Source organism: Peromyscus maniculatus, chromosome 5 (assembly GCF_049852395.1).
Source record: "Peromyscus maniculatus bairdii isolate BWxNUB_F1_BW_parent chromosome 5, HU_Pman_BW_mat_3.1, whole genome shotgun sequence".
In the NCBI taxonomy this organism is placed as follows: Eukaryota; Metazoa; Chordata; class Mammalia; order Rodentia; family Cricetidae; genus Peromyscus; species Peromyscus maniculatus.
The window spans coordinates 81,990,944-82,018,333 of record NC_134856.1 but is presented as its reverse complement, the minus strand read 5'-3'; the positions used below and the strand labels follow the sequence as shown (position 1 = coordinate 82,018,333).

The following is a 27,390-nucleotide window of genomic DNA, read 5'->3' as shown; positions in this document are numbered from 1 at the left end:
TCACTTTCACATGCATGCATGCATGTGCCCCTTGCCAAAATAATAAATGCACATTTTTTTTTTTTTTGGTTTTTTCCAGACAGGGTTTCTCTGTGTAGCTTTGCGCCTTTCCTGGAGCTCACTTGGTAGCCCAGGCTGGCCTCGAACTCACAGAGATCCGCCTGCCTCTGCCTCCCAAGTGCTGGGATTAAAGGCGTGCGCCACCACGCCCGGCCTAAATGCACATTTTTTAACAAGGGACATATGAGGCTAGGTATTTGGCCTTATGGTAGAGTACTTGCTTAACAAATGTGAGGCCCTGGATTTTTTTGTTCCCAGCACTGACCAGGGGAAAAGGAAATGTAACATTGATTTGGGGTTTTATCTAGCTTTATTATTGCTGTTGTTTTTGTGTTGATGTAACCAATCGTATTATTAAAATAAGAAACACAGAGCCAATGTAAAAGAGAAAGCCGAGAGGTCAGAGCTCAGAGATAAAATCTTACCTCCTGCAGTGCTCCTAGCTTCCCCGAGAGAGAGCTACTTCCTGTTTGTCCGTGTTTAAATAGTCTTTCTGTTCTGCCTTCTCATTGGTTGTAAACCCAACCACATGACTGCCTCATCACTGCCTGTAAGTACCGCCCTCCAGGTCTTAAAGGCGTATGTCTCCAATACTGGCTGTATCCCTGAACACACAGAAATCTACCTAGCTCTTCTAACCACCATGCTCTTGCTATGGCTCTAATAGCTCTGACCCCAGGGCAACTTTATTTATTAACATAAAATTAAAATCACATTTCAGTACAAATAAAATATCACCACATTTTTGTTTGTTTGAGACAGGGTCTTACCATATAGCCCTGGCTGGCCTAGAACTTACTATGTAGGCCTTAATCCATCTGCCTTTGCCTCCCAAATTAAAGGCATGTGTAATCCCCAACCAGAGAGAAAGACATATAGGTATAGATAGATATATAAATATATATCTAGATAGATAGATAGATAGATAGTCTCATTTTAAGTGTATGGAGGTTTTGCCTGTATGCATGTATGTGCACTATGCATGTGCTTGGTGCCTGAAAGAGCCAGAAAAGGTCTCTGAGTCCCCGGAAACTGAAATTACACATGGTTGTGAGCCGCCATGTTGATGCCCGTAGTTGAACCTGGTCCTCTGCAAGAGCAGCAAGTGTTCTTAGCTGTTGAGCCATCTCTCTAGCCCTGTCTTCTTGTTTGTTTGTTTGGTTGGTTGGTTAGTTGTTTGGTTTTTTTTTTTTGAGACAGGGTCTCGCTGTGTAGCTGTCCTGGAATTTGCTCTGTAGTTGGCCTTGAACTCACAGAGACCCACCTGCCTCTGCCTCTACCTCCTGAGTGCCACCACACCCAGCATTAGCCCTGTCTTTAATGTTAAGTCTAAGATCTAAAAACACCTGTACTAGCCAGGAAGAAAAGGGGACAATGTCTTTAATGTCAATGTAGAAATAATGCTTCTCGGTTTCAGATGTTCTTTCCTAATGTTTATCACATGTGCAGTTATTATTACAAATATGCGCTCATGGTTCTAGCTCCTTCCTGTATTCTTTTGTTTTGCTTCCTTGGACTTTAGCTACCATGATATAAATTTAAGAAAGTAAGTGTGCTTACCTAGCATCTGACAGTCTTTAACCCTGAAATCCGCTGGTGGTGTGAGTAGGAACTGCGAGGTAAATGTTCTTCTGTGACAAGTGTTTCTGTAGTTTCTGAGCATCTCTTCAACTGTGCTATTTCATTCTTCCAATGCAGTTGATCATGCCCTTGCCAGGCTGGTGACAGTATATTGTGAGCATGGCCACAAAGCTGCCCAGATCAACCCTCTCTTCCCTGGACAAGCCCTGCTGGATATTGTGCCTGAAATCCAAGCCCTCGTACAGACGCTGCAGGGACCATTCACTACCACAGGTAAGGTGGTACCTGGGTGTGAGAGGGGAACTGTCAGATGAAGTGTCTTGTTCTGTTCTTGAAGAACTGGATGCCCTGGATTAGAGATTCCATCAGGTGAAGGGACAAAGAAGGACACACTGAGTTGTCTTCACATAGGAGCTGTCTTGAAGTTCTAGAGTGGTCGTTTCTCTGTGGTTAAAAACATATTGAGCAGGTTGACAAGATGGTTCAGTGGGTAAAGGTGCCTGCCACCAAGTGGTATATACACAGCAGAAGGAGATCGCCAGCTCCCAAAGTTTCCCTCTGACCTTCATACACCGTGTGTGATGGAATGCACATGTTGTCTCCCCATACATAATAACAGTATTTAAAAATCCAAACTTGTAGGTGCCAAACACTTTGCATATAGAATGCTGACTCATTTTCATAACTGTACCTAAAAGTCATTATTACCATATTTAGTTTAAATATAATGTCTTAGTTACTTTGCCACGGCTGTGATAAAACACACTGACCAAAGCAACTTACGGAAAGAAGGATTTGTTTGGGCTTGGGGTTCCAGAGAGATAAGAATCCATCACCATTACAGAGGGAAGTATGGCAGCAGGCAGGCATCAAGCTGGAGCAACAAGCTGCGAGCACACGTCTAGGAGGGGCATCTGGATTTGAAAATCTAAAAGCCCGGGCTGGAGAGATGGCTCAGAGGTTAAGAGCACTGACTGCTCTTTCAGAGGTCCCGAGTTCAATTCCCAGCAACCACATGGTGGCTCACAACCATCTGCAATGAGATCTGGCGCCCTCTTCTGTATACATAATAAATAAATCTTAAAAAAAAAAGAAAAAAAGAAAGAAAGAAAGAAAGAAAAAAAGAAAGAGAGAAGAAAAGAAAATCTAAAAGCCCACTCCTTGTGACATACTTCCTCCTACCCAAACAACACCGTTACCTGGGGACCAAGTATTCCAATGTTTGAACCTATGGGGACTTCCTCATTCAAAATACCACAGAAGGAAACAGATTCAGAGAACTTAAGGAGTATGTAGGTGCTACCTGGCAGACGCAGGAAAACATCCTAGGTCTGATTTCATTCCAAAGCCTAAACCCCCTCATTCCAGTTTCTTTCCCAGCCTGGGCACTAAAACAACAACAAAGCAAAACAAACAAAAACAGTGTGCCTGGATCACAAGTCATGGTTTTAGGGTTTTATCTCGTGTTACTTATATTATTTTATTAGTATTATTGTGGTATAAGGATGAGATCTGGGATCCTGTGAATGCCAAGCAACAGCTCTACCACTGAGATGTACTCCTATCCCAGAAGTTTCAAGTTTTAGTTTGAAATTACTATAGTATCAAAACTTGCATAATGTGATAGAGCTGTGTCCTTGAGAAGGTCCTCTCCCTATCTCGTTTTCTACCTATGGCCATCAACCATAATTTTAATTTTGCTTTTAGAAAAGGCCGAGATGGCTCAGAGGCTGTACCTCAGTGGCAGAGTACTTGCTTGTTATGTGAGGGATCCTGGATATAATTTTCCACAATCTTTTTTTTAAAGGAAATAGGAATAATCATTGATAGTGATTCAGTCTGTAGTGGAGTGCTCAGAATTGAAGCAGTAACATTGTTGTTCTGTTCCACAACTTATCTTCTGTGTGGTTGATTATTGTTTGAAATGACCCCTTTTGTTGCTGGAGGGCTTCTCTCCAGGTTCCCCAAGCCCCGTAGTCCCACAATCCACGTATAAAATAATCACTCAGACGCTTATAATACTTATAAACTGTATGGTCGTGGCAGGCTTCTTGCTAACTGTTCTTTTATCTTAAATTAACCCATTTCTATAAATCTATACCTTGCCACGTGGCTGGTGGCTTACCGGCGTCTTTACATGCTGCTTGTCCTGGTGGTGGCTGCAGTGTCTCTCCTCCTTCTTCCTGTTTCCCCAATTCTCCTCTCTCTTTGTCCCGCCTATACTTCCTGCCTGGTCACTGGCCATCAGTGTTTTATTTATATAGAGTGATATACACAGCACCCTTTGTTCTATTTCATAGGACTGTTGAACATGGGCAAAGAAGAGGCTTCTCTTGAGGAAGTACTAGCCTATTTGAACCATGTCTACTGCGGGCCAATTTCTATTGAAACCGCCCAGCTCCAGAGCCAGGAGGAAAAAGACTGGTTTGCCAGAAGGCTTGAGGAGCTGAAAAAGGAGACGTTTACCACAGAAGAGCGAAAATACCTGGCAAAACTGTTGCTAGAATCTCAGGTATAAAAAGTATCAGCTAGGGGCTGAATGGCTCAGTGGTTAAGAGCACTTTCTGTTCTTCTAGAGGACCCAAGTTCAATTCCCGGCACCCACACAGTGCCTCACAAATATCTGTAATCCAGCTTCAGAGGATCCAATACCTATGGCCTCTGAGGGCACCTGCACTCATATGCACATCCTGACATATAGATACACACAACTATAAAAATTAGAAATGATAAAAACAAATGTAGAAATAAGTATTTGCCAATATTAGTGGACCAAGTCTTCTTCTCACTTCCTGCACAGATAGTTAGCTACTGGAGAGAGCAAAGGAAGACTTTAAACCTTGCCCCTGTCCCTGCCCATCGCTTCAGCACATCAGACTGAACAGCGCTTGACCCCAAGCAAAGTAGATCACTAGACATTTGAGCTGTTGGTTTTCCTCAGCATCAAAATCTGTTAATGTTTTCATATGCTTATTTTATAAAACTTAATAAAGTCCTTAAGACTGTACAACTCCTTTTGTTTCCTGGAGAGATTGATAAACTGTTCAACAGATGTTCTCAATGTCAGTTAGTGGAACCAAATCATCGCCAGGGCTGTGGTAAGGGCTCAGGCACGTCAAACTGATAGGTAGCTGCTTCCCACCAGTTTGAGTAGTTGGATAGTGTTAGACCTCGGTTACATAATACCATAGAGCCTCTATGAAAACTGTTATGTTGGGCAAGGCAGCAGAACGCTAAGCCTGGCCTCAAATCTGGAAAACAAATACATAAGGAGGTTGTTCCCAGATGCATGACTCTACCACTCAGATTCTTCTCTTTACAGCTTCTTCTGTGTCAAGGGTCCTTAGCAGAGCTGTGCTATGTCGTGATGCCTCTCTCCGTGGATGTGTAGTGAAGGGACAGATAGGACCACTGGAATAATGTGGGGCCTTCTTACAACACAGAGCTTACCTTCCTTTCGCCCGAGCACTTGACTGTCTTCCAGCCGCTAATATGTCTGTTCCATAGGAGTTTGACCACTTTTTGGCCACCAAGTTTGCCACAGTGAAGAGATATGGAGGTGAAGGGGCCGAAAGCATGATGGGCTTTTTTCACGAGTTACTGAAATTGTCAGCCTATGGCGGTGTAACTGATATCGTTATTGGGATGCCCCATAGAGGAAGGCTGAATTTGTTGACAGGCCTTCTGCAGTTACCCCCAGAGGTAAGGTTCTTTTTTTGTTGTGGCTTGTTTGTTTGTTTGTTTTTAAAGTCCATGTCTTTTTATAATAATTTTTTAGCTTTTTTAAAAAAATTATAATCCCATCATTTCCCCCCTTCCTTCTTTGCCTTTCCTACCCTCCCATGTACCTCCTTGCTCTTCCTCAAATTCATATTCTCTTTTTCTCTATATATACCCTACCGTATTCCACACTCCTACACTCCTAAATACATCAGACAACCCGCTCGGTCCATATAATGTTACGTGGATGTATCTGATCTTAGGGCTAACCACTTGGTATTGGGTAACCAAATGGAGGCTCTTCCCTGAGGGAAGACCATTTCTCTCACGCTCAGCATTCCTCAGCTGCCGGTAGTTCTTCGTCTCAGGTTGAGGGCCCTGGAGCTTCCCTCCTTCCATGTTAGCATGCCCACTGATGTTGGTTAGGTCTTGTTAAGGTGGCCATATTGGGGAGACTTCATGGACGTAGCTTTTCTGATATCTCTAGGAGACTTTCTGTGGTTCTTGCCAGAGTAGGACCGGAGCAGAATAAAACTGATGGTGGTAATTTCCTTTAGAAACTACTGGAGCCTATGAGCCATTAGTAGGGAGATAGCTTGGTGAGTGGGTGGAACTCTATTCTGACAAGTAGAACTGAAGTTGACTTTTCTGTAATGTGCTCATGGATTCTTTCTTATCCTAGGGAAATTAAAGGTTAGTTTGCTTCTTCAACATGCATGGTGGTCAAAGAATGATAAGCAAAGTTGTCCTTTGCCCTCCCCACCCCAACACACACACACACACACACACACACACACACACACACACACAACATAAAGAAAAAATAAAGTACCTGGTGGAGCACAGCACATTATTATCGGCAGTGTTAGCACAAAGCTTAGGTTCCCGCTACTGAAGAATTGGCTGTGTCTCAGTTCCCTTTCTGTTTCTGTGAGGAGACAGCATGACTGGGGCAGCTTACATAGGAATTTATTGGTGGCTTGCTTACAGTTTCAGAGGGTGAGTCCACAAGCATCGTGGTGGGGAGGGAGCAAGGCAGCAGGCATACAGACAGGAATGATGCTGGAGCAGCAGGTGAGCGCTTACATCTGACCCCCAAGCACAAGGCAGTGAGAAGACTAACTGGGAATGGCTCAGCTGTTGAAACCTCAAAGCCCACCCCCGCAGTGACACACCTCCTCCAGCAAGGACACGCCTCCTAATCCTTCCCAAATGATTCCATCAGCTGGGGACCAAGCATTCAAATATGAGGCTATGGAAGCCACTCATTTAAACCACCACAGACCAACCATGGAAGCCAGAGGCAATGGCTTCAAGGGTCTAGAAGGCAGGGGACTTCATGGGAACATCCCATGTCCTGCCCTCCAGCATGTCCTGGGTCCTTACAGCTGCCCCATCTTTTAGACCTAGGGGCAGGTTTGGACTTCTTAAAATATCCTTTCCCATGATCAGATGCACTTGTTGCTGTGAAATAAACTAGCATCCACAACCCACTTGCAGTGGCTTTTGCTGAGACTGACATGAAGGCCTGGCTGACCTGCCACCCATCAGGATGAGAGGGACAATGATTTAATGGCTGCTCCAGAAGCACTCCTCCACAACCTGCATGGTGTAGGTGCCCTAGAGACTCCCAGAGGACTGATGATTTGAGGCCGCTTTACTGTCCCCTGCCCCTAGCACCGAATCCCCAAGATAATGGCTGCTGGACTAGAGCTGGTCTCTGGATGGCCTGGCTCACTGCATTTTCACTTCAGCACTACTGTTGTCACGCCTGTTGGTCCTGTTCATGTGGTACTATTATCCATGTGTGGAGAGTGGCCCCAGTACCAGGCCTTGTTCAACTCCATCTTACAGAACATAGATACAAAAGGACTGCATATTGGTGCTATGTGCTACCAGTGTTTACAGTGCTTGGGATTCTCGGTCACATTGAGTACACTGTACTGAAGATCTTATCAGGGTGGGCATCTGAACCTGAGAGCAGGGCTCTCTATCCAGAAGTCTGGGATCTTCTTTCTCTCTGACCTCTGGACCATACCTTACTTCTCCCAGGATGCCTAGAATCCCAATGTGAAGCTGATAAGAGTGGAATTTTAGACTTTCTTCTACAATATTCTCATAAGCATCTTCTCAAATTGAAGCCCTCCCACATGTTGGAAAGTACACAGCACTCTCCACAGGGAGTGTTTCACCTTTTGCTTTGTCAACCAGGGTGTTTGCATCCCTAGGAATTATCAGAACTACTATGGATGTACCACTGTATTAGAAACAGTGTTTTTGGGAAATGCACCTCTCTGTGCTGAGCCCCAAGGCTGTGATCACAGAGCACTGTGGACCCACCAACATCCATGGGTGTTCCCTAGGTCTCAAGACTCTCAGTGTGTGCTAGCTGGTAGGGTGGGTGAATCAGTACTGAGCAGAAGGCAGCTGCTTGGTCTTTGACTCCTCCTTCCTTGTGTGATATGTGCCACAAAAGTTCAACCAACAATAACTGGATTTTTGTGGTGGATCTATGGTATCCCAACATCACAGTCACCAAGAAGGCCCTCAGCTTCATCTTGGGTCCAAGGATGATGAGAACATTTCCAATGCTGGAGCCTGCAAGAGGGGCCCATATAGGCAGTCCAAACCAGAACCTTTGCTCAGAAACCAGCCTCAGCCAGGTGTTCTCCAGGAGGTTTCCTGTCATGACAGGGCCCTCTTTCCTTCTGTCACTGGGCAGGAGAACATTTAGTGCATGCTTCCTAGATTTATTTTCCCTCCCAGTTATTTGTTAGGATACTTTTCTAGCCTGCAGTGAGTTCCTTTGGCAGTAGGCAGGCTTCATGTTCTTCTCAGTCCCCATGATACAGACCCATTTGATCTTTTTCAGTGTTCCAGAGCTAGTGACACCCAGGGAACCTTTCCTGTCTTAGGGCAGGGACAGTCTGCAACCCACACTTCAGCTGGCTTTAGGAGAGGCCTAGACAACCTGTCGCCATCACTCCTAACTGAGACCTATCTGGGCTATGGAACTTCCTATACAGCTGAAGGTGTCTGGAGAGCTGAGTAAGGGCTTCTGGGTCAGCCACAGAGTGTGGATCTGCTTGCCTCAGTGCCTGCTGAAACCCTAAGGCTTGAACAGGCCTGGGAATAACCCATTGCTAGGCTTTGAGCCTACTAGAGTGTCTGGTGGAAACCACCTTGCAGCCACATTTCAGGAAGCGTTTTTTCTGGCAGAAGGGTCCCAGATCTTACTAGAGTACCCACTGTGCTTTGGGTTTATGTTTCCTGAGAGTTTTTAATCTATCTGTACATAAATGTTCAAATGCAAGCTTCAGGGACAGTGGAAGGGTCAATTGTATGTCTCTGTCATTGTGCAGGTGACCCAAGCCAGTGTGTGTGTGTGAGAGAGAGAGAGGGGGGGGAGAGAAAGAGACAGAGAGACAGACAGACAGGCATAGACACAGAGAGAGACAGAGAAAGAGCAAACACAGGCGAGAACTACAAACTCTGAGGACTCATGGTCACCGCACTGGGTTTTTGGTCTCCTATAAAGACACACCGTTAGCACTGTGAATGAAAGTCCCCAAGTTTAGCTGGTATGTGTGAGTGTCACCTCCCCACCATCCTCAACATCCTTTTGGGAATGATGTCACATGGATAGTGTCTAGAGTAGAGTGAAGTCGGCAGTTCATCGTATCTAGAGGACCCGTGTTATTGTTCAGATTCCGCAAATAAGCAGAATCTAGTGGGAAAAGCTGTGAGGTTTGTACACGTTTGAGTGAGATGTGGCCCCTGGCTTTCTCAGTGATGAGGAGGGAGAAGGAGGCAGACATATAAGGCTCTTCTGCACTCATCATCTCAGTGGACATCCCAGAGGTGCATGGTCCCAACACATCCTAAGCACCCTGCATGTTCCCTCCAGGGACCTGCCTCCTGCACTTGGGTGACATGACTGGATAAATAACATAAAGGAGTTTGCTGAAAACCCAGAAAAAAGAAGAGAAGAACTTAGAAAAAGTAGATATGGGCAGGGAGACGACTCAGCTGTTGAAGTGCTTGCTTGCAGCATGAGGACCTTATCACTCCAGAAGCCATGGGGAAAAACCCAAGCAGCGTTTAAAAAATAGTCAGTGGAATCAATAGCTTCAGAATCAATAGTTTCTTTGAAGCCACAGTAATGCTTTAATATGGTTAAGACTGCAGAAATTTCAAAGAAGAAATTTGGTTGGGTAGAAAGCTAATTAAAATTTCCACCTTCCTCAAACAGAGTTACAAAAAGACTAAATTGTGGTTTTTACAGAGATGATACAGTGGTTGGAATCACTGCTAATGGTTACATATTTTAAAAGTTACATAAGGCAGAGGTAACTGCTATTTATCTTGGGTTAGATTCCTCTTAAAATATCGTCTCTAGAGTCTGGAGAAATGTATAGGTAGTTAAGAACCCATTTGCAGAAGACATGAGTTTAGTTCCCAGTACCCATAGTGGTGGGCCCCAGGGAGTCTTACTGGAGTGTCTGGTGGAAACTACCTACCAGCCACATTTCAGGGAAGTGTTTCTCTGGCAGAAGAGTCCAATTTTTTCTGGGCTCATGTGCACTTTCACACAGGTACACATACATATATACAACTAATTAACAATAAAAATAATGTAAAAAATGGTGACACTCATTTGATTCTGAAGACCTCCAAGTGATTCTGAGTGACCCAGCAGTTAGAACTCTGTACCTATCTTTGAATGCACGTTTGTAATAACTATAAAAGAATGTACATAATGCTTATCTTTCTTTAAGCTCACCTTAGACTCCACTGTAATAAGACTTGTTTGATACCTTATATGTTTGTTCTAATAGCTGATGTTCCGTAAAATGCGAGGCCTAAGTGAATTTCCGGAAAATGTCTCAGCCATTGGAGATGTCCTGTCCCATCTGACCTCCTCAGTGGACCTAGACTTCGGTGCCCACCGTCCCCTCCATGTGACGATGCTGCCCAATCCCTCACATTTGGAAGCTGTTAACCCCGTGGCTGTGGGGAAAACTCGTGGCAGGCAGCAGTCTCGGGAAGATGGCGACTACTCACTGCACGGTTCCGCTCAGCCCGGGGACAAAGTCATTTGCCTTCAGGTACTTGAGTCTGGGAAAGGGAGAAAGAGGAACCTGGAAATGATGTCTGGGTAGGGAGATAGAACAGATGGAACAGGAGATTGCAGATGTTCAAGTGGAAAGTGAAGTGAAGTGACATTTTGAGAAAAGAGGATTCTGGGGCTTAAATTTTTTTCTGAAAATTTCCACGATATGTTTATTATTTGCAGCAGGTTTAGAAAAAAAGCTCCCCACCCCACCCACCTTGTCTACCAAGTTTCATGGTGATATTTTAATCTGGCAGCTTTGAATATTCTAAAAGATTAGCATATTTTAGACATCCTTTCCTAAAAACATTTTGATTTTCTAAATAGTACTTTTCTACTTATATGTGATTGTCTTTCTTCCTGCACCTTGGCTTTCCTGTGTGCCATCACCTTACTCTCTTATATTCATGATAGCAGGCAGGATTCGGAGGAGATGGGAGCTGCTTCTCTCTGTCTCTTTTCATGGGTGAGTGACGGGGGAGAGGAAGAGTTCAGAGGTGTGCACTGTTCCTCCTAGACGTGTCTGTGTGTGATGTGTGTGGGTGTATGCATGACACAATATGCATGTGGCGGTCAGAGGACAATTTTGTGGAGTCAGTTCTGTCTTTCTACCTTTATCTGGGCTCCAAAGATCCAACTCAGGTTTGTGCAGAAAGGACTCTTACCCTTTGTGTCATCTCATGCTCCTGTTTCTCATACCGTAAAGCTATTTTTACGCAAAATTTCCTAGAGCTGAAGCTGGACCTGTAGCTCAGTGGTAGAGTGCTTGCCTAGGAGGCATGAGACCCTGGGTTCAATCCCTAGCACAGAAAAAAAAAAAATTCCCTAGAATGATGCTTTCACTGCATATGTAGTAGCCATTCCTCCCATAGTGCTGGTGTAGAAGCTAGGATGCTTGTGGAAGAGAGGAGTCAGATTCGGGGTGGGGTGGATGAAGTGGTACAGTGTTAACAAGGAGAAATGATAAGGTATCTTTGAAAAGTGCTGTGAGATGAGTTTAAACATCCTAAACTTTTAAAGTCCTGAAACACACATATTTTTAGGTCTGGAGAGTCAAGAGACAGTGGTTGTTGGTATTCCTATTAGTATTTTAAAACAGTCTGTTTCAATCAGAAAACCCAAGCTGATTAATTCCTTATTTTCTCCATCTCACACACGTTTTTTAGGTTCATGGTGATGCTTCCTTCTGTGGTCAAGGGATTGTTCTTGAAACCTTCACGCTCTCTAATCTCCCACATTTCAGAATTGGTGGGAGTATCCATCTAATAGTCAATAACCAGCTGGGTTACACCACGCCAGCAGAAAGAGGAAGGTCTTCCTTATACAGCAGTGATATTGGTATGTAGCACATTAGACTTGACATTGCTATGTTAGTCAGACCAGGAATTTGCAGAGAAGCTTCTAGTTCATTCAGAACAATGAGTCTTGCTTGTTATCCCATTTTAATTCCTGGAGATTGTTATTATGTAAACCAGGTTGGCCTGGAACTCACAGAGATCCACCTGCCTCTACCTCCCTGTCTTAGTTATTGTTCTATTGCTGTGAAGATACACCATGACCAAGGTAACTTATAAAAAAAAGTGCTTAACTGGGGGCTTGCTTACCGTTTCAGATGGTGAGTCCACGACCAGCATGGCCGGACTCACGACAGGCGGCAGGTGGGCGTGGTGCTGGAGCAGTAGCTGAGAGCTCACATCTGACCCACAAGCATGTGGCAGAGAGAGTGAGAGACTGGGCCTGGCGTGGGCTTTTGAAACTTCAAAGCCCACCTCTAGTGACACACCTTTTCAACCAGGCCACACTTCCTAGTCCTCCCTAAGCAGTTCACCACCTGGGAACCAAACACTGGAACATATGAGCCTTTCAAACCACCACACTCTCAAGTGCTGGAATTAAAGGTGTGTGCCACCACTACCAGCCATTTTAATGTTTTCAAGTTGGATATGGTCAGTGGTTGCCAAAAGTTACCCAATTAACGTTCATTTTTTTTAAGTTTGAGTATGCTGTATATTTATTTTATATAATATTAGTTGAACACAAGGCATCGTGAACTACACACTACCACAGAACTGCATTAGAGCGTTATGCATACAAGCTAAGCACCCTTCCACAGAGCTACAGTTCAGCCTCAACTGTCAGCTTTTTTTTTTTTTTTTTTAAGATTTATTTATTATGTATACAGCAAGTATGACTGCAGGCCAGAAGAGGGCACCAGATCTCATTACAGATGGTTGTGAGCCACCATGTGATTGCTGGGAATTGAACTCAGGACCTCTGGAAGAGCAGTCAGTGCTCTTAACCTCTGAACTATCTCTCCAGCCCCTCAACTGTCAGCTTTTTTTTTTTTTTTTTTTTGGTTTTTCGAGACAGGGTTTCTCTGTGTAGCTTTGCGCCTTTCCTGGAACTCACTTGGTAGCCCAGGCTGGCCTCGAACTCACAGAGATCCGCCTGGCTCTGCCTCCCGAGTGCTGGGATTAAAGGCGTGCGCCACCACCGCCCGGCTACAACTGTCAGCTTTTAAATCAAAGAATATTAGACAAGGATGGCGCTGAGAGCGTTCAATCCCATATTGCTTACACAGCCAGTTGGTTTATCTGGTAGAAACCAAAGAGCAGTGCCGTCGGTACAATACTAGAGTGATTACTTTTGGACTGTTCAAACTTAGAGTGCTCAGAGTCTCAGTAAAAAAGGCTGTGTTCACTCAGTAACTTTGCTAAAGTAGTCTAGTTGGAAATAAGCTGTAGCCAGGCAGTGCTGGCTCACGCTTTTAATCCCAGCACTTGGGAGTCAGAGGCTGTTGGATCTCTGTGAGTCCAAGTCCAGCCCAGTCTACAGAGAGTTCTAGGACAGGCAGGGTTACACAGAGAAAAAGTTGTAAAGGATCAAAGTCAACTTATTTTAATCTGTGGAAATAACATCTTAGCACAAGTCAGGACTTTCATTGTCTACCCATAGTTCATAAACTATTATAGGCACTGTCAGCCAGTTCTGTAACTAGAGTCTGGACTGGATGCCTTTTAAATTGTTTGGCACAGGGAAGATACTTTCCAGAACTCTCTTGGGAAAAAAACTTTTCCTAGGATTCATGCTTTAATGACCTTTTGTCTCATGAAGGAAGATAATAGTAATGATAACAATAACAAAATATGTGTTAACTGTCATTGTACAAGGCACTTTCAAACACTGACACTATATTCCTTTGTTCCTTGACAGTGTTACTCAGAGCCCAGACTAGACTCATTTACAATTTATTTCTGAATTTTTATCTTATTTTTATTGTATGTACATGGGTGTTTTGCCTGCTTGTATGTCTGTGTACCATGTGCATGCAGCAGCTGAGGAGACCAAAAGAGAGTGTTGGATCTCACTGAGACTGCCATTACAGACAGTGTGAGCTACTGTGTGGGTGCTGGGACTCAAACCCAGGTTCTCAGGAAGAGCAGTCAGTCCTCCTAACCATGCTCTCTAGCTTCTAGACTGAGATTTCTACCTTTTCCAAGGTCACACAGTTAGTCATAGAGCTGAGTTTAGTCAGCTGAACTCCAAAGCTTGCATTTTTTTTTTTTTTTTTTTGAGACAAGGTTTCTCTGGCTGTCCTGGAATTTGCTATATAGACCAGGCTATCCTCAAACTCACAGACATTCACCTGCCTCTGCCTCCCAAGTGCTAGGGTTAAAGGTGTGTGCCACCACCCCACCACCACTACCACCACCCAGCTTGCATTTTTTTTTTTTTTTTTGGTTTTTCGAGACAGGGTTTCTCTGTGTAGCTTTGCGCCTTTCCTGGGACTCACTTGGTAGTCCAGGCTGGCCTCGAACTCACAGAGATCCACCTGGCTCTGCCTCCCGAGTGCTGGGATTAAAGGCATGCGCCACCACCACCCGGCCCAGCTTGCATTTTTAACACCCAGGCTAAACTACCTTTGCATTACAGGGCTGTCTTCCCACTTAGGGAAGTAGGTCTTGGGAAATGGGTAAGATTAGCCCGTGCTAACTGGACGTTTTTATCTTGGTCTTGCCTTCTTTAGGAAAGGTGGTAGGCTGTGCCATCATCCACGTCAATGGAGACAGTCCAGAGGAAGTGGTCCGAGCCACACGACTTGCTTTTGAATATCAGCGCCAATTCCGAAAGGATGTAATTATTGATCTGTTGTGCTATAGGCAGTGGGGTCATAATGAGCTGGATGAACCTTTCTTCACCAACCCAGTCATGTACAAAATCATCAGGTACCGTTGGAATCTTCCTTTAATACACAGGCTAACCTCCTCCTCCTCTTCCTCAGTCAATCAAGCAGTCATTTTTTGTGGTAGTGGAAATTCAAATTAGAGCCATGTGCATGCTAGGCGTGTGTGCGCCTGTGTGTGTGTGTGTGTGTGTGTGTGTGTGTGTGTGTGTGTGTGTGTGTGTGTGTAGGTCAGAGGACAACTTGTGGTGTGTGGTGGTTGGTTCCCCCCATGTCAGTCCTTTGGAACAGACCCAGGTGCCCATATCAGTGGAGCCATTTTGCCAGCCTGTGTCCCCCACTGTTGTCTTCTTTTGTGTTTTGTTTTATTGTTGTTGTTGTTTCCAGACAGGTCTCTGTGTGGCCCTGGCTGTCCTGGAACTCGCTCTGTAGTCCAAGCCGGCCTTGAACTCACAGAGTTCCACCTGCCTCTGCCTCCCAAGTGCTGGTATTAAAGGTGTGTGTCACCGCCACCTGGCTCCATTACCTTCTGATGGATACTCTGAAGTGGGACGAACAGCTAAACTGTGCCTGTCCTATAGAAACCAGAGTGGTCGTCCTTCAAGGCTCAGAGTGCCCCATATTCTTCATACTTCATGTCTCCTCATTAAGTAGAGAATGGACAACTACTGTGCTTACTTAGCAGATAGCAAGACTAGGTAAGAGGTCTGGGTAAAACCCTGCTTGAAGCTAGATAGTAGTACTCTGGCAGGATTAGGAGCAGGACTTCCACGATTCCTTTCTTTAAACTGTACCCAAGGACCTGCTTCTACCTTGAGAGGAAATAGCTTGAGAAATTGTTTTTTAGTTTGTGTGTGGGTAGCTTGGGGAGAGAAGTAGAGTCATCTTCAGGAATGCCACTTACCTCCTTTGACACAGGATTTTTTAGTGGCCTAGAGTTTACCAATTAGATTAGACTAGCTAGCATCCACAGCAGTTTTATTTGATTTTAATTTATGTGTGTTTGTTTATCTGTGTGAATATGTATACACATGTGTGGGAGCAGGTTCCCACAGGTGTCTTGTTCCTTAGAGCTGGAGTTACAGGCATTTGTGAGCCACCTGACATGGATGCTGAGATCTGAACTCAGATCTTCATGAGAGCAGCAAACATTTCTAAACTGTTGAGGTCTACCTCCATCCCCCTGCAGTGTTTTGAAAAGAACAATTCTGTAACATTTAATATATTACAGTGTTTTACAAACACCATCTATCTAGTTCCAGAACATTTCTTGTGTGTGTGTGTGTGTGTGTGTGTGTGTGTGTGTGTGTGTGTGTGTGTGTGTGTGTTTCGAGACAGGGTTTCTCTGCATAGTTTTGGTGCCAGTCCTGGATCTCTCTCTGTAGACCAGGCTGGCCTCGAACTCACAGAGATCCACCTGGCTTTGCCTCCCGAGTGCTGGGATTAAAGGCGTGCACCACCACCGCCTGGCCATTTCTTCTTTCTTTCTTTCTTTTCTTTTTTTAAAATTTATTTATTTATTACTTATATAGTGTTCTGCCTGCATGCCGTAAGAGGGCACCAGATCTCATTATAGATGGCTATGAGTCACCATGTGGTTGCTGGGAATTGAACTCACCTCTGAATGCACAGCCAGTGCTCTCAACCTCTGAGCCAACCCCCCAGTCCCACCAAAACATTTCTCAAGTGACTTTTACAGGTGATAACATCCTGCAGTGCCCTTGGCAATGGTTATCTCTTATAATTGTATGTATTTGATTGACCCCATCTCCATCCCTCACACCCCATCTCTTTCCAACAGAGCCCGAAAGAGCATCCCTGATACCTATGCAGAGCATCTCATTGCCAGTGGACTCATGACCCAGCAGGAGGTTTCTGACATAAAAACCTCCTACTATACCAAGTTAAATGACCACCTAACCAACGTGGCCCACTACAGTCCCCCTGCCACTAACCTGCAGGCCCACTGGCAGGGCCTGGCGCAGCCAGAAGCACGCATCACCACCTGGAACACAGGTGTGCCTCTAGAGCTCCTTCGGTTTATTGGTGTGAAGTCCGTGGAGGTTCCAGAGGAACTCCAATTGCACAGCCACCTTCTCAAGATGTATGTTCAGGTGGGAAGCCTTGACTTGGTGCACTGGTGTTTTGCCTGCATGTATGTGTGTGAGGATGTCAGATCCACTGGGACTGGAGTTAAAGACAGTTGTGAGCTACCATGTGGGTGCTGGAAATTGAACCTGGGTCCTCTGGAAGAATAGCTAATGTTCTTAACCACTGAGCCATCTCTTCTACCCTACTTTAGAGAACTCTTACAAACAAAATACACTCATCGTCTGGCTTAAATAGAAAATTTGGGGCTGGAGAGATGATCTAGCAGTTAAGAGCACTGGCCGTTCCCTTTTAGGATCTTGGTTCACCTCCCAGTACTCACATGGTAGCTACTGTCTGTAGCTCCAGGTCAGGGGTCTGACCCCTGTTCTAGTCTCTGTGGGCATCAGGCACGCACCTGGTATACATACATACATGTAAGCAAAATACTTAAACATGTAAAATAAAATAAAAATAGTAAATCTTTTTAAAAAAATAGAACATTATGAGTAAATTTTCCTCTCTGCTTCCATCTCCTCAAACCACAGCAGAGGTGACCACTACCTGAGTCAGGCTTATTTTGCCTGTTTTAAAACTGTGTATAACACATGGAGTAATTTCCTACCAGATATAAAGCCCTGGGTTCAGACCCCAATGCTAAGAAAAAAAGACAAAGGAAAAAAAAGATGGAAAAGGATGTGGATTCTTTTAGAAATTATTTTTAAAAATAGATTTATTCATTTTATTTTATGTGTGTGAGTATTTTGTGCATATGTGCTACCTTTATGTTTGGCACCTGTGGAGGTCAGATGAGGATGTCAGATCCCCTGGAACTGGAATTACAGATGGTTGTGTATTACCATTTGGATGCTGGGAATTGAACATGGGTCCTCTGCAAGAGCAAGAAGTATTCTTAACTGCTGAGCCATCTCTCCAGCCCTCAAGATATGGATTTTTTTTTTTTTTGAGACATGGTTTCTTTGTGTAACAGCCCTGGCTGGCCTGGAACTCACTCTGTAGATCAGGCTGGCCTGGAACATGCAGAGATCCACCTGCCTCTGCCTCCTGAGTGCTGATATTAAAGGTTTGCACCACCACTGCCTAGCAGGATATAGATTCTTAAGAATTTGTTTTATTCTCTTCCTTTCTTTCTTTTTCTTTTTTTTTTTCTTCAGTCAAGAATGGAGAAAGTGAAGAGTGGAACAAATTTAGACTGGGCCACAGCAGAAACCCTTGCCTTGGGCTCCTTACTTGCTCAAGGTACGACATTTCTGTTTAGCTGCACAGCTGGTAGGAGATGCTCTGAGCTACATTTGTTATACATGCTCTTCTGAGTTTCAATGGCCACTTGTCGCATTCATTGATTCAAGGGTTCTAAAATATCTTACCTAACAATACTTCTTAGTTATAAGGCATGTTGAGCACTTTTATCAGCATATAGACAAGGTTGCAGCCATAACGGAGATATACAGGACTCACTCCTGGATGTACTGGAAAGATGTTTCTCTAAAAATTGACTCTCAATTCTTACAAATATTACATTGACAATATACCTTCACATATAGGAAAGATAGATACATATACACATATAAAGACATACTGCTTTTAATTATGTGTACTTGTGTGTCTGCGTATGGCTATCTGTGTATCCTAGTGCCCAAGGAGGTCAGAGTCTTCACACCCCTCTTTAGCTGGAATTATAGGTAGCTGCAAGCAGCTTTATATGGGTGCTGGGAACTGAACTCAGAAGAGTAGCAAGTGCTCTTGACCAGTGAGCCATCTCTCCAGCATCAGGAAAGATATGTTTTAATAGGGAGAATCTATTATCCTAAGGAAAATTCATATTCTAAAGAATGAGCCAGTGTATGATATCAGATAGCTGTGTATATGCATATCTATAGCCAAGCTCCACAGGAGACTGAGCCCAGGAGTTCAAGACCAGCGTGGACAGCATTGAGAGATTTTTGTCTCAAAACAAAAAGGACTCCAGGGCTACCATGTCTTATTTTTGTACTGGTTGTTCATGGCAATCTTTTTTCTTCCCCCACTTGCTTGCTTCAGGTTTTAACGTTCGTCTGAGTGGCCAAGACGTTGGCCGCGGAACTTTTAGTCAAAGGCATGCAATGGTGGTTTGCCAGAACACAGACAATGCCTACATTCCTCTGAACCATATGGACCCTAATCAGAAGGGCTTTCTGGAGGTAAGGCATTTATATATAAAGTCCATGTGGTGGTGTGCCAACTGTTACAGTTATGACATTTGATTTGATTTGTGTTTTTGAGACAAAGTTTCACATAGCCCAGGCTATCCTCTAATTCCACAGTAGCTGAAGGTGACCTTGAATTCCTCTTGATTCTTTGGACTCTCCCTCAAGTGCTAGGGGTTATAGATGTGCACTATCACACTCTTCAGTTAGGGGGTTCTTACAGACAATAAATTCAGACGTCAGAAACTTTATGTTAAATACTTGAGGCAATGGAGGTCTGTAAATTTGGAACGGAAGAAACAATTGAGAGCCATGTTGGAGCTGGCACTTGAGGATTAGAGCAATTACCCTGGCTACCTACCTGTAATTATGTAATGTCACCTAGGTGTGAATTCTGTCAAGTTAAAATCAACATTGCAGTCTGATTTATTAAACTTTGTCAAAGTTGTGGACAGTAAGCCAACATTTCTAGCCTGCTAAGACAAAACGGAATACAACAGAAACACTTCCTTCAGGTTATCTTGCTCTCTAAAGTTTAACAGGCATTTCTTTGGATTTTATAGATCTTAAGAACAGGGTCTTTTCATTTTTGTTTCTTCAACAATTGCTTTAGTGAACAGCACATGATATTTATGAAAACAAATTATTCCTTTAAGGTAAACTTAATAGCTTGTTGCCTTCCTTCCTGTTCCATTTGTTGGTTTGAGAATATAACCTGTGTGTTTGGTGGGGCTGGGAGATAGCTCAGTCAATAAAGATCTTCCTCTGCAGACATGAGTTCAGTCCCCAGCACCTGGTAAAAAGCCAGGCACAGCAATCCCAGCACTACAGAGGTAAAGATAGAAGGATCTGGGCCTTACTTGCCAGGCAGTCCTGCAGAATCTGTGAGCTTCATCTCCAGCGAGATAATCTAACTCCAAAAATAAGGTGGAAAGTGGTGAAAGAAGGTGTGGGATTTCAAGGTCCTCCTCTTTTCACGCATGCTTCCAAGGTGACTTGAAGGAGATGCATCCCTTTCTTTATTTTTCTAAAATCTGTCTTTGTGTCAAATCAGATTTATGAGCCAGGGTAGAAGTGTTTAGTGTCCACCCCACTTCTTATTAGGCTTTCACTGAACTGTGATTTGTCATTTAGTATCAGTTATGATACATTGCCAGGCTATGGCTCAAGCCACAGCTCCTGTTTAATCAGGAAGTGGTGAGGGTGAGGTAGGATGCTCCCTCATTAGATGCTAAGTGCACTTTTGACTGTATATTTTTAACCTTTATTTGTTTATGTATGAGTGCTTTGCCTGCATGTATGTCTGTGTACCATTTGTGTGCCTGGCACCTGAGGAGGCTGGAAGAGGATATTGGCTCCCCTGGAACTGGAATTACAGGCAATTGTGAGCCACCATGTGGGTGCTAGGAAATGAACCCAGGTCCTCTGGAAGAACAGCCAGTGCTCTTAACCGCTGAGCTATGTTTCTAGCCCAGTTGGCTCACACTATTTTGAAACCAATACACTGAGTTTATTGGCACATGACCCCATCACAAGTCACAGAGCAACTGTACTTACGTAGAGGGTAGACAAAAGTAAAAGAGTTGAAGACAAATCGATTAAGTTACTTTCTAGACGTTTGAAAAGAAGCAAAAAACAAACACAAAACAAAACAAAAACAATGGCTGACGGAGCTCAGGTCAGGTTTTTTTTTTTTTTTTTTTTTAAGCATTTGATGGTCTCTTTGGTGATGTCAAGTTCAGAAAGGAAGGAACAGAAGAAAGAAGGGATGGATTGATAGTGGGCATGTCAATCTTGGATAAGAAGAGAGGGAAGGAGGAAGTGAGAGCAGAGAGATGCATGCAGCATGCCTGGGCTAAAACACATTTATAACACACATCAACCTGAGACCTGAACTCAGAACAGATATCTATGTGACAGCAGGCCAGAAAAGGGCACCAGATCTCATTACAGATGGTTATGAGCCACCATGTGGTTGCTGAGAATTGAACTCAGGACCTCTGGAAGAGAAGTCAGTGCTCTTAACCTCTGAGCCATCTCTCCAGCCCCCAGAACAGGTATCTAAAGGAGTAACTTAAGCAGGATTCCACCTACCATGCTAGAAAATAATCCACTGACATTTTTATGTTTGTCATTTAGTTCTTATCTATATAAATCACATTTTATAGCTGTAATTAAAAATTATATAATTCCTGTGCGTGCGTGCGTGCGTGCGTGTGTGTGTGTGTGTGTGTGTGTGTGTGTGTGTGTGGTCAGAGGACAACTTTCAGGAGTTGGTTCTCTCGTCTTCTGGTTTCCAGGGATTTAACTCAGGTTCTGAGGCTTAGTGATACCTTCTCAGCCATCTTGCTATCCCCTAAGTATCCCCCTTCCCTCCTTTTTCCCATTTTTTTTTTTAAATGTGGTGGTGCTGGGGATTGAACCCAGGACCTTATGAATGCTAGGCAAGTACTCTACCATCGTACCATTTCCTAACCCTGTACTACTTATTCTTGAAGAAAATCCTGAATGACTGTATTCCAATGTCTTCTCTTTTCCTCTCTTTGTCCTAACTTTCTCCAAATGCCAGTGACACTGAGCAGTAGGTCTCCTTTTGGGAAGAAATGAGGTGATGAGTGAGAGCAAAGCCCCTTTCCATGCCCCTTCTCCTCTTGAGAGGTTTGTGTCCTTGTGGGGCTTCACTTTTGCCAGCTTCTCTCAGGTCTCTCATGCACATCAGCGTCTGATTCTCTTCTTTGCTGTTAGGTTAGCAACAGCCCCCTGTCAGAAGAGGCTGTCCTGGGATTTGAATATGGAATGAGCATTGAAAGCCCAAAGTTGCTGCCGCTCTGGGAAGCTCAGTTTGGCGATTTCTTCAATGGCGCCCAGATCATCTTTGACACATTCATCTCTGGAGGTTGGTGTGAGTGAGTGGCTGGGTGGTGGGTGGTTCCAGTCTCATCTCATAAGTAAGTGGAAAAGAGCCGTCACTGCCTCTGAGATTCTGTCCCACAGCATCTCCAGAGAGTTTGGAGAATCGACCTATTCTCTTTAGGCACGTGGCAGCCTTCAGGCAGTCTAATGAGCTTCTGGGAAGCGTGTCTTAGCTTTCTGTCAGCATTTCATTGTCCCCCACCTCCTAAGAAATGTGTGTAGCTGCAGGGAGCACAGATGGACCTGGCAGGCACGTGCCTAGGCTGTGTGGTTCTGCGCCTGTTCCTGGAGTGTTGAGTAGCATAATGAGCCAGCATTCTGTGGTGACACAGCGACACTTTATGGTTGGGATTGATGACTCCCTTGAAAATCTGAAATTTTTTAGAAGGAAAAAGAATGCTTGAGGAGCCTGGATTTTGACATGTCCAGAAACTATTTGTGTGTGCCTTCATGTATGTGCTGGTGTACAAGCATATGTATGTAGTAACATATGGAGGTCAGAGATCAACCTCAGGTGTTATTTTTCAGGAGCTGTCCACCTTGGTTTTTTTTGAGACAGAGTCTCTCACTGGGACCTGGGACTTAGCAGTTAGGTTAAGCCGGCTGGCCAGCAAGCTACAGGGAGCCATCTCTCTGCTTCCCTAGCACCAGGATTCCGAGTGTGCACCATGCCTGACTTTTTATGAGTGCTGGGGATTGAACTCAGGTCCTCGTTCTCACACAGCAAGTATTTTATAAACTGAGCTGTCTTTCCTGCCCCCAGAGACTGTTCTCAAATGTCTACTGCTCTCCCTTTGAGGACAGTGGCCAGTGCTCTCTGTTGTGCTATGAACATGGCAGGAGCGGCTTGTCTTTGCAAAGAGTTGTTGTATGGTGAAATCAGAGTGCCACATGTTGTCTGAGGCACTGGGACATTTACCATTGAAATGGTCTTCCGATGACTAAAGCCCGAAGCATGTGATGGATGGGCACCTCCACTTAAGTACAGTAGATCAGTGCTAGAAGATGCGTGTGATTTGTTCTGCGTCATAGAGAACCCCTGTCTTGTGTGTTCCCAGGAGAGGCCAAGTGGCTCCTGCAAAGTGGCATTGTCATTCTGCTCCCACATGGCTACGACGGGGCTGGACCTGACCACTCGTCTTGTCGGATTGAGCGCTTCTTGCAGGTATGTAGAACACCTCTGGGTTCTAACAAATGTTCTCCTCTTTCCGGGTCTTTGCCCTTCCCTAGACTACCTCCTATAGATAGATAGCTTCATGTGCACTCCAACGGTAAGATGCTATAGTTGAGTGCAACCAACTCAGTGCTATGTGACTGTCCCTTGGAATCTCGTAATGCCTCGGCTTTTATAATGTCACAGTTCTGTGGAAAATAAAATGGTTTCTGGAGTCAAGCATGGCTGTGCATGCCTGTGATTTGAGCTCTTTGTCACACAATGTTGACCTCTAGCCCTCACACGCACATGAATGCATATGCAACACACACACACACACACACACACACACACACACACACACACAAACACACCACTAAGAACAATAAAAGAATAAGCTAGAAAGATGAAAAATGGTGATCAGAAAGGGGAATGCACAAAATGGAGCTTATGGAGAAAAATCCTGTTGATTATATCAAAGATCTTGTGCCATAATCTGTATGTGTTTTCCTCAAATTCATTCACTGAATTATACCCCTCATCCAAAATCAGGAGATGGAATTAGGAGGTGAGGCCTGTGATAAGTGATGAAGTTCTAAAGATAAAGTTCTTAGAGTTGGGAATGTGCTAAGAGCTCCCTAGCTGCATACTAGCTCTTCACACCATGTGAGGACCCGTGAGAAGACACCATGTCAGGGAATGGACCCTGATCTGACACCGGGTTTACTCCATGATCTTGGACTCTCCGGCTTCCATAAATGTGAGAAATACGTTTGTGTTGTTCCTAAGTAATCTGGACTTAGCCACGAATGGTCGAACATACCTCTAACCCAACGCTTGGGAGGTAGAGGCAGGAGGATTAGGAGTTCAAAGCCATCTGACTATATAGTAAATATATAGTATATTTATAGTAAATATATTTATTTAAGACATGAAACACTGTCTTAAACCATAACATGGAAAAGTTACCCAGTTTCTTGGCACTGAGCCTGTGGGGGCCATTCTCATTCAAACCACCACAGACTATTGGTGACTCGTAGTGGTCCATGCCCTGTAGCAACAACTAGCATTGATAACAAGGGAGCAAAGGCCAGTGTTACAACCTTTTTTTTTTTTAAGATTTATTTATTTTTATTTGATGTGTATGGGTGTTTTACCTGCATGTATGTCTGTGAACCACTGCATGCATTGCCCACAGAGGCTAGGAAAGGACATTGTATTTCTTGGAAATGTGATTATAGACTGTTGTGAGCTACCCTGTGGTTGCTGACAGTTGAACCTGGGCCCTCTGGAAGAGCAGCCAGTGCTCTTAACTACTGAGACATATTGACGTATCTCCAGCCCCATTCCCCAGTGTTATGGCTTTTAAGCTTTAAGTGTCAAGAACTTCATCCCTGAGGATTTGACAGGTCCTTTCTTACAATACTTGAAAATTGTAGGTATGAGTGTTGGCACATGCCTTTGATGCCAGCATTCAGGGAGGCAGAGGAAGGCACATTAGAGGCTAGCCAGGGTCCACAGCCAGGACAGCCAGGGCTACTCAGTGAAAAACAAACCAGTTGACTCTGTGGGTTTTTGCTGTTTATCTTTATTGACATCATTTCATCTACCATCACTGTGGTTATCTCAAGTCCTTTGTTTATACTTTTAATTTTATTTCCAGCCTCGCACATATGTGCATGACTTAGAAGAGTCTTTGCTGCTCATCTAAATGTCTGCTTATTTCTTCTCCTTTCGTTGTTGTTATGCCAAAAGTTCTGTGTCATTTATATTTTCAGCCTTGCCTGTTCTTGACATTGTTTTAACTTCATTTTATGTATATGCGTGTTGCCTGCATATGTGTATGTGCACCATGTGCATGCCCAGTGTCATGGAAGCCAGAAGAGGGCAACAGAGCCCCTGAAATGGAGTTACAGATGGTTGGTAGGTGCCATGTATGTGCTGGAAACCGAACCCAGGTCCTCTGCAGGAAGAGGAAATGCTCTTAACTATCAAGGCACCTCGCCAGTACTTGTTCTTGGTACTTCTTCTTTAGTTAATACCTCAGTTTCAGAGTAGAGGTCTCGCTTTGTTTTCTTGGTTTTATGCTCTTCATTGTTGTCTGACTTTGTTATGTTCTCTTTGAACCTCTCTGTCCTGGGCAGGGATGTATGTAGCTCAGAAGGTAGAGTGCTTGCCTATCATGCAGTGGAGCCCTGGGTTCAGTCTCTGTGCTGTACAAAACCAGGCATGGTTGCATGGCACATGTCTGTGATCCCAGTACTTGGGAAGAGGAAGCAGGAAAGTTACACATTCAAGATCCTCCTTGCTAGCCTGAGCTATATGAGACTCTGTCTCATCCTTCCCGAAATAAAACAACAAAAAACTCCTCAAATTCTGCCCTTGGCCTGCTGTGTTCTTTTTCTTTTTTTCCTTTCCTTTCCTTTTTCCTTTCCTTCCCTTCCCTTCCCTTCCCTTCCCTTCCCTTCCCTTCCCTCCCTTCCCTTCCCTTCCCTTCCCTTCCCTTCCCTTCCCTTCCCTTCCCTTCCCTTCCCTTCCCTTCCCTTCCCTTCCCTTCCCTTCCCTTCCCTTCCCTTCCCTTCCCTTCCCTTCCCTTCCCTTCCCTTCCCTTCCCTTCCCTTCTTTTCCTTTCCTTTCCTTTTCTTCCCCCTTCATACAGTTATTTGGCTACATGGTATTTATGTTACCCTTATGCTATTTCATTTCATCTTGTCTTGGTTATATAGACCTCTTCAAAACCTTCTCTGTTTTCCAATCCATATGAGTGAATCTCTATATATCCTGAACAGTGGGCACAATATATTCTCTTAGAACAATAGTTGAGGACGGACTCCAGAATTTGAGTCCTGAGGATGTAGCTGGGAAAGAACTCTTTGGACTGGGTGTTCCTCTGAGATTCAGTAATTGCCTACAAACATCCACCTTCCCTTCGGGGATGGATGTCACTTCCATTAGGCTCTGTAGGGGCTTCCTATTAGAGAGGATTGTGCCTTTGACTTTTCCCAGGGTGCTCCTTACTGCCTTTCTTCTGAGATCCTAGGGGTTTTTTCAATCCCATTTCCATTCCCACACTGCTTCTAAATTAGGGTTGGGGCCAGCAGGATCTCCTGAGGTTATTCTTTTGCTTTCAACTTTTAAACATGCATCTTAATTTTTTTTGGGGGGGGGGGGCGGTGGCGGAAAACTCTTGTAGCCAAGGCTGACCTTGAACTCCCAACTTTTCAGTCTCACTCCAGCCCTTTTCTTCCATTTCCTGGGATTTCACCACACTGGACTCAATCTACATTTGTTTGTTCTTTTGTCTTGAAATGTGCACACTATGATTTTATTTCACCAAGAGAGTGAAATTCTGATGGTGTTCCCTCTTACCATCTTAATCTACAGTAACCAGAAGATTGTGGGTGGAGGCAGAAAGATTTTGTTTTGTTTTGTTTTTGAGACAGGGTTTCTCTATGTGGTCCTGGATGTCCTGAAACTCCCTCTGAGACCAGGCTGGCCCGAACACAGAGATCCTCCTGCCTCTGCCTGGGATTAAAGGCATGCACCAACACCACCTGGCATCATCAAGCTTTTAATATAAGCTTAAACACAGGCATTAAGAAAAGGGGAGAGGCACTCAGAAAGTAAGACGCACCAGAGAACAAGTGTGCCAGATAACTATTGCTTTTAACTTCACACAGGGAGAGGGAAGAAAGATAGGAGCACAACATGCAAAGACAGAGAATCCAATTTTTTAAAATAGGTTTTCATGTGGCTTGGGCTAGCCACAAACTCAGTTGTTGCTGAGGATGACTGTGGACATCTGACTCTTTTGCCTCTACCTTCCAAACCCATGTGTGGGTACTGACTGCTCAAGAGAAAGTCGCCAGAATATGTTTTTTAAAAAAATCTTTCCCAGATGCCGTTTTCAAACAGCCTTGTCTGGAAGTAGCTGTTTTAGTCATGAGTGGTTGGAGTCAACCCTCTGTCTCTCATTTGGTTAATACTCAGGGTTAGGGTTAGGTTCAGGGAATTATTGCCTGAGAATACGTGCCTCCCTTAGTGGGTGTTCGGGACTAAAGTAGACGATCTCAGTGCGCCTGTGTTCTCTTCCCGTCACCCTCCTAGATGTGTGACAGTGCGGAAGAAGGGGTGGACAGTGACACCGTGAACATGTTCGTGGTCCACCCGACAACTCCCGCTCAGTATTTCCACCTGCTCAGAAGACAGATGGTCCGGAACTTCAGAAAACCTCTCATCGTGGCTTCTCCCAAGATGTTACTCAGGTACCCTGTAAGTAGAAAGAGCTCTCGTAGGCTTTTTTCTTTCCTCCTTTTTTTGTATTCTATTTTCTCTATGTTCTGTATTTATTTTGTTTAAGTTTTATTTGCTC

At 44.3% G+C, this 27,390-nt stretch overlaps 1 protein-coding gene across 1 annotated transcript in view; it reads left to right on the top strand.

Annotated features, from left to right (window-relative positions):
- Nucleotides 1-27,390, top strand: part of Dhtkd1 (dehydrogenase E1 and transketolase domain containing 1) — a 39,516-nt gene that overhangs the window by 6,463 nt on the left and 5,663 nt on the right. The window contains exons 2-13 of the mRNA XM_006974652.4: nucleotides 1,759-1,914; nucleotides 3,942-4,153; nucleotides 5,149-5,343; nucleotides 10,200-10,469; nucleotides 11,641-11,812; nucleotides 14,502-14,700; nucleotides 16,459-16,771; nucleotides 17,921-18,005; nucleotides 18,807-18,946; nucleotides 21,698-21,848; nucleotides 22,924-23,030; nucleotides 27,126-27,290. Coding sequence (XP_006974714.3) covers nucleotides 1,759-1,914; nucleotides 3,942-4,153; nucleotides 5,149-5,343; nucleotides 10,200-10,469; nucleotides 11,641-11,812; nucleotides 14,502-14,700; nucleotides 16,459-16,771; nucleotides 17,921-18,005; nucleotides 18,807-18,946; nucleotides 21,698-21,848; nucleotides 22,924-23,030; nucleotides 27,126-27,290 — 2,165 coding nt within the window. The remainder of the gene's footprint in view (nucleotides 1-1,758; nucleotides 1,915-3,941; nucleotides 4,154-5,148; nucleotides 5,344-10,199; nucleotides 10,470-11,640; nucleotides 11,813-14,501; nucleotides 14,701-16,458; nucleotides 16,772-17,920; nucleotides 18,006-18,806; nucleotides 18,947-21,697; nucleotides 21,849-22,923; nucleotides 23,031-27,125; nucleotides 27,291-27,390) is intronic.